The 7,081-nt window shown below is 51.5% G+C and overlaps 1 protein-coding gene across 2 annotated transcripts; it reads right to left on the bottom strand.

Moving 5' to 3' along the window:
* Positions 1-2,302: 2,302 nt before the first annotated feature.
* Positions 2,303-6,680, bottom strand: LOC119365679 (zealexin A1 synthase-like). 2 transcript variants are annotated; one of them, XM_037631330.1, is made up of 3 exons: positions 5,696-6,680; positions 4,981-5,615; positions 2,303-2,545 (listed from the first exon to the last, which is right to left on the bottom strand). In XM_037631330.1, the coding sequence occupies exons 1-2, from the start codon at positions 6,674-6,676 to the stop codon at positions 4,992-4,994; spliced, it is 1,605 nt and encodes a 534-aa protein (XP_037487227.1). In that variant the 5' UTR covers positions 6,677-6,680; the 3' UTR covers positions 2,303-2,545; positions 4,981-4,991. The 2 variants fall into 2 exon arrangements, with proteins under 2 accessions (XP_037487227.1, XP_037487226.1); XM_037631329.1 differs by lacking the exon at positions 2,303-2,545 and having other exon boundaries at positions 3,650-5,615.
* Positions 6,681-7,081: the final 401 nt, after the last annotated feature.

Here is a 7,081-nt window from a genome sequence, read left to right as displayed (position 1 = left end):
TCCACAATATCAAAGAAAAGAGAGGTTCTAAAATCAAAAGATAAATCCAGAAAATAAAAATTTAATTTCCTGGCAAAATTTTAACAAACAAATCATGGTTAAATTTTTGGGGTGTTACAAATACCAAACGTGTTAGCAAACTAAAGAACAATCAACAAAAGCCAACAATTTACAAAGGAATGATTACATATGTTCTATATTCTTGTATCCAATCTTCTACCTGGTTAATCATATCATTCTCTATATAAATAATGCAAAGCCTCATATTCCATTTGAAGGAGTACTTACTTAGAACCATGTCGGAAATTAGGGCCCTTAATACTGATAAAATGAAACATCAATGGTAGGCAACAAATGCCTAAAGAGAGAATGAACCTTGTTTTGTTCTTGCATAGAGAGAATGGACCTTGCTAATTATTTGGTACTTTTATCAGGCATATACTGCCACTAATGATAGGAATCATTTTACTACAAATTGCTTCAGGAAAACTTACACTATGTTGCAATTTGCAATTGTGAACGTAGAATTGAAACAAATAGATATTAAAAAAGCTATAATCTCGATATTTGGTTGCAACAGGAATTTTTAACTCAATCAAGATGCGAGTAAAGGAAATTGCTAGCATGCAAAAGAAAATTGAGGGAAAGAATAGTAAGTCTGAGCATCAATTCAGCAAACAAATACTTGGATCACACTGTTGGCACATGACAGACCAATCGATGAATCATGGCTTTCTCAAGCGCAATAAATCTAAACATAATAATAATAATTATAACATTGCAGAAAAAAATCTCAGTTACGACAACATCAAAGTTGTTTTGGTGTTTCACTTACTTCATTCCTAGTTTGCCCTTAAATAGAAACATTCTGACTCTAGCTAACTTGAGATGACTTGCTGAAATACAATAGAAGGAATCAAACACAATAAAGCGTCGGTAAAAGGGCGCCTCCTCGCCTATGCCACGTCATGGATTTTATAGTCGTATGTATCAACCCGAGATAACACCTCCCCATGGCCAATTCTTTCCTTATCTTCAACATGTAGGCAGCCCAGCATGCGACATCTCTCTCTCTCTCTCTCTCTCTATATATATATATATATATATATATATATATAGAGAGAGAGAGAGAGAGGAGGGGAAGCGGCTGCGAGCATGCCACCGGCGTTGGGTCGATGATGTCATGCCTCGGCGGACGAGATCAGGCAAGGTAGATGGGAGGCCGGGATCAGGAAGGGTAGATCAGAAACAGTGGCGCCCCTCTCCCCCGATCTCCAGATCCATGGCAGTAGCAGCGAGGTGAGCAACGACAAATGTGCCTTCGCAGAGGTTGTGGTCGGCGTCCGGTGTCTAGCAGAGGTGGTGGTGGTATGACCTGGGCAATAAGAGTGGTATATTTTTCCTATAAGATGGTACCCAATGAAAAACAACCAGCTGTCTCTGGGTCCAACTTCTTAATTTTTTATTGAATACTTTAGCTTCAGCAAGGCAGCCCCACACAGGCAACTAATTCCTGCTCGGTTTCTTTCCCGTCCACGTCTCATAAGGTGTGCTTGGTGCTGACTTAGATGGATCAAGATTTAGGACGTGCGCAACTATTTCCAATGCCTCCGTCCATATTAAGACTTACTCATAAACTTGCATAAATAAGCATCCTTCGTGCCATGTCCATAAGGGTGCGATTGCAATGCTCCCCATTTTGCTCAAGTTCACCAGGAATTAAATATTGGGCAGCAATTCCAGTTTCAGCAAGATATATGGCAAATGGATATGGAATTTGCTAGTAAGGAGCATGCCTAACATTCCGTCGGTGATAAAACTGTACTACTTTGATCTTTTGGTTGAGCTGATTTTCAATCTCAGCTTTATAGATCTTCAAATTTTCCAAAGCTTCAGATCGATCACTATAGGATAAATGTAGCCATAGCAAGAGAAATCATCGGTGAAGGTGATGGAAGAATCAAAACCATCCACAGACTTTACATTAAAAGGTCCGCATATGTTAGTATGAATAAGTTCAAGGACCCCTATCTCCCTTATTGCTCAATTCTTAGTTGTTTTCACGTCCCTTGATATAATCAATGCAATTTCTGCGTGAGAGAAATCTAGCAGATAAAGTATTTCTACTATGATAATTCGTTCCATTCCCCCCTCAAAATGTGGCCCAGGAGATGATGCCATCGTTTCCAAGAAGGATTGATACTTCTCCCATTTGTTTCATGATTACATCCATTTCATGGAGATTCGCACACATAGAATAATTGGAAAGATAAGTAACATATAAAGTTTTCCTTGTCTGACGGCGAGGCTCTCGAAATAGGCTATCGCCCCGCTTTATAAATAATGCAACTGTCCATACAACCAACAGCCAGATAGTAAATTTACGCCGGCTGGGGCAACATCACAGACATGCCCAAGAAAACATGAAAGAAATAGGAATAAAAAAGCCACCTAGTGGCAGCCGCCAATGGCACTACGATTAAGACAGTCGACGCGCTGTAGCCAAAAGCGCATCCATCATGAGGCCAAGCCGGTCGCGACCACGCTGCATCAAAAGCGGGTGTCAGTGTTGGAGAAAAGCAAGGAGTTTGAAGGAGTCAAATACCTTCCTCGGAAAGACCTTCTCTATGACCATTGTATTACGCGTCGTTCAAAGTGTCCAAGCCGACACCACAAAGATAAGCCAGAATAACCAGCGTGTTGCATATGTTGCGTAGCCCTATGCTGGAGGAACTCCGCGAGGTTCAGGGCCTCCCAATCGGGCCCCGGCGCCTCACAAACGAACGTCCATAGAAGCCCCGCCGCCATACGAGAGAATAGGATATAGGTCCCAGACCCCGGTACCGCGCACAGGGGGCACAAGCCATCACCCGGAGCCGTGCCGCTTAAGAACCTCAGTCCCCGAAGGGAGGCGGTTCCGTAGTAGTTGCCATACAAAGATCTTAATCTTGAGGGGTAAGGGGGGCTTCCCACAGTGGTAAAAGCCAGGGAGTGATAGGTGACTGGCATAAAGCATGGTACGTCGTGCTCACCGAAAACTCCGTCATCGGAATGAGCCGCCACAACACGGTGTCCGGTAGCATCAGTGGGAGGGCACTCTGTAGTCTAGTCCAGTCATCACTTTCGGCTTGTCCAAACATACGTCTCACGGTGAGCCTAATGCCCAGAGATCCAGTTCGAATAGCAGGAGGTTCCCCGTGCATTTTCCCCAAAGAATAACCCTGAGTTATCGAAGCATGGCTCTAGTCCTGGCCATGGGAAGCCCGGCCCGGCCGGCCCAGCCCGAAAAAGCCCGACCCGGCCCGGCCCGACGCTGCCCCTGGGCCGGGCTCGGGCCTAGTTTTTGAGCCCGAAGGCCGGGCCGGGCTGGGCCCGGGCCCGTCGTTTTTGCCATTTTCTGAAGGTCGGGCCGGGCCGGCCCGAAGCCCGATGGGCTTTTACGTGCTCGGGCCCAGAAACACAGGCCCGATGGCCGGGCCGGGCCGGGCCGGGCCTGGCCCGGGCCTGAGTTTTTTGTGTCGGGCTTGGCTAGGCCTGGCCCGAAGCCCGGCCCGGCCCGAGGTGTGGCCAGGTATACATGGCTCAATAGCAGTTTCTGAGTCGACCAACTCGTCACCTTGGTCGCTCGAACGCCCGGTTAGTTCGCTTACACGTCTTTTTCTAGTTGGCGTTCACACACATGTACACTTGTTTCCTGGCTTTTGGCTATCTAAAAAGGTCAATAAATTGTGAAATAAAAGCATGTTCACAAATAAAATAAAAGGAAAAAGTCTAAAAATAACCTTGAATTTGTACTCGTAGTCTGAATTGAACCTTGAACTTAAAATCCCGGAAACTAGCACCCTATACTCTTTAATCCTGGTCTATTCCGGGTGATTTTTTCTAACTGATTGTTTGGCTCACGAGAAAACACGATCCCATCCAGGATCACGCACTAGTCTTGCAAATTACAAGGGCCCATGTGTCATAACAATCCTCCTCTTCTTTTTCTGTCTCTTTGAATGTGTGCAGCAGAAGCTAGCAACCCATCTACCAACCCACGAGGAGTACTAGCTAGCAGCACAAGCTAGTTCATTCGTGTAATATAGAGATGAGCAGCAGCCGCACGAGGATGTGAGCGAGCGCACCGGCTGCCGCGGACAGGCCGCAGTGGGAGGTCGCTCGTGGCCGTGCTCTGTTGCCTGGCACAGGCGAACTTGAACCGGTCACCTCCTGAACCCTGCGCGCGACCTCAGACGCGAGGCCTGAGCCATGGACGAGACGGCGCACATCTGTCGAAGAGATGGGCATCATATCAATCGCACGAGAAGGTCGACGGGCGCGCCGGCCGACGGCCCGACGCGGATGGGGGCGCGGCGGGAGGTCCCTGGTGGCCGTGACCTGCTGTGTGGTGCAAGAGAGCTTGGGGGCGTCCTTTTCCCGTCCCCGGCCCGCGAGTTCTGAGCAGATGCGGGGCCTGGGTCTCGAGGCGACGGGCCGCGTACAGGGCAGGCGACGGTGCTGGCGACCTGGAGTTGACGGGGACGGGGACGAGGCCTCTCCCAGTACATCGAGGCGATGGGTATGTCTTCGAGGGGGAAGGGTGTGGTGACGAGGTGGATCTACAGAGAAGATGGATTGGTTGGAGAGAGTGTTGGTAGGGGAAGATGAATATGACATGTGGGCCCCCTAGTCTGTGAGAGTAGTGTGTGATCCCGGTCGGGATCGTCCTTTTCCCGATACCCCAAACAGGCTTTTAGCAAAATCAGCTGGGACAGACCGGGATTATAGAGTATAGGGTGCTAGTTTCAGGGATTTAAAGATCAAGGTTCAATTCAGACTATGAGTATGAATTGAAGGTTTATTTTAGACTTTTCTCAAATAAAAAAATCATGCCATGTCCCGACTTGCTACTATAGTACACTTTCATGAAGACGTTTTTTTCACACTACAGTAATATCAAAAGAAATGTCTTCCATTATGAGAGGGAATTAGCAGAACCTGGCTAGCCACTAGTCTAGTGGTAAGGGCACTCGGACCACCGGAACAAGCAGAAGGTCACGACGCAGCCTCACGGTGACTCCCATCTCCTCCGTCATGTCGAGCTCCCCGGCCTCCGCCCCGCCGGGCAGTTCCCAGTCGAAATGGTACAGGAGCCCGGCGAGAGCGAGCTCAACATAGGCCAAGCCGAACGACATCCCGGGGCACATCCGCCGGCCCGCCCCGAACGGCGTGTACTCCATGTCCGCCCCCTTGAAGTCGATCTCGCCGCGCTCGAACCTCTCCGGTATGAACTCCTCAGCGGCGTCCCAGTGGGCAGGGTCCCTGCTAATGGCCCAGGCGTTGACGAGCACCATCGTCCCCTTGGGCACGTCGAAGCCAAGGACCCGGCAGTCGTTCATGCACTCCCGCGGCAGCAGCAGCGGCGCCGGAGGGTGCAGCCGGAGCACCTCCTTGATCACCAGGCGCATGTAGTTGAGGCCGCCTAGGGAGTCCTCTGTCACCTTGGGTTGTCCGGCGAGGGCTCGCCGGACCTCGTCTTGCGCCTTCCGCATCACCCTGGGGTTCTTCAAGAGCTCGGCCATGGTCCAGATTAGCGTGGTTGCCGACGTGTCACTGCCCCCGGCGAACATGTCCTGTAGGATTATGGCACGATAGAAACGACTTTTTTTTTTCATGGATTGATGGAAGAAGAGTGAGGTGCTTCATTACGTACCCCGACGGCCGACTTGATGTTGTCAATGGACATGGGGAACTGCAGGTGGCCTTCCCGCTGGATCCTCAGGAGCACGTCGAGCAAGTCCTCCTTGTCGTCATCGGCTGCTCTGTTCTCCTGGTGCTCCTGGACGACGGCGTCCATGAACGCGGCACCTTTTTCCTGGTGCCGCTTCATCCGGCCCGGCATCCGGCTGACGAGCATGGCGAGGCGCGACGACGGGTAGAGGTCCGGCAAGCTCATCCTGGCGAACAGCCTGATCCCGCGCTCCAGCATCACCAGGAACTTATCCCGGTCCTTGAACCTGCTCCCGATGATGGCGCGCACTGCCGAGTCGGCCGCGTACGCCGACAGCCGCTGGCTGAGGTTCACCGGGGTAGACGACGCGGCGGCCGCCGCCACCGCCTGGAGCAGCCGGCCGGCCTCCTCCTCGCGCACGGGCCGGAAGGACTGGACGCGCCGGGTGCTCAGCAGCTCGACGGTGCAGATCTTGCGGATCTGCCGCCACTTGTCACCATACGGCGCGAAGACGATCCCCTCTGCTCCCTCGGGGATGCACAGGCGGATCATGCGGCTGACGGGGCGCGTGGCGAAGTCGACGTCGCGCGCCACCATGACCTCGCGCGCGGCGTCCGCGGAGGAGGCGACCACGACGGGGAGGCCGCCGAGGCGGAGCAGCAGGAGCGGGCCGTGGCGTCGCGCCAGGTCGCGCATGGCGCGGTGCGGCAGGTCTCCCACGAGGTGGTGGAGGTGGCCGATGACCGGGAGCGCCCACGGAGACGGAGGCAGCAGGCGGGCGCCCTCGCTGTGCCGGCGCCGGCGCACCGCGCGGTTGAGGCATAGGAGAGGGACAACAATGGCCAGGAGGGGGAGGAGGAGCTGGTAGAGCTGCAACGACTCCATGCTTTGAGCGGTAGCTCCAGTTTCAGAAGGGCACAGTTCAGAGTGACACTGACGCGCCGTATGCATAATGCATCGCATCCACCCACGCTTACAATAATGGCGTCGTTTGAAACAGAGCCGAAACCATTGTACTACTTATATTGTATAAAGTACCTCTATAAATTATATAGGTGTTTTTGTGCTTGTCCCTATCTTCGCACACTTACAGCTGTCTGCCCACCCTCTGAGTCCCTCCCAAGGTAGGGATCGAGTAGATCTGAGATTCTCTGCAGGCATTCTCAGGTGACGCCTACGTGATGATACTGTTAGGTATTACTGTAGTTCACTAGGATTGACGTGATAGGATCGTAAGACTACACATTAGAATATTACCACAAATCAATGAAAGTACTAGATATTAGTGCTGACGATGTGAAGTCCCGTGGCTACTTGATGCACGGGTCCCATCACCGACACTACTGTGGAACACGAGCAGAGTTTGAA

This window comes from Triticum dicoccoides, chromosome 2B (assembly GCF_002162155.2).
Source record: "Triticum dicoccoides isolate Atlit2015 ecotype Zavitan chromosome 2B, WEW_v2.0, whole genome shotgun sequence".
In the NCBI taxonomy this organism is placed as follows: Eukaryota; Viridiplantae; Streptophyta; class Magnoliopsida; order Poales; family Poaceae; genus Triticum; species Triticum dicoccoides.
This window is presented reverse-complemented; position numbering and strand designations above follow the sequence as displayed.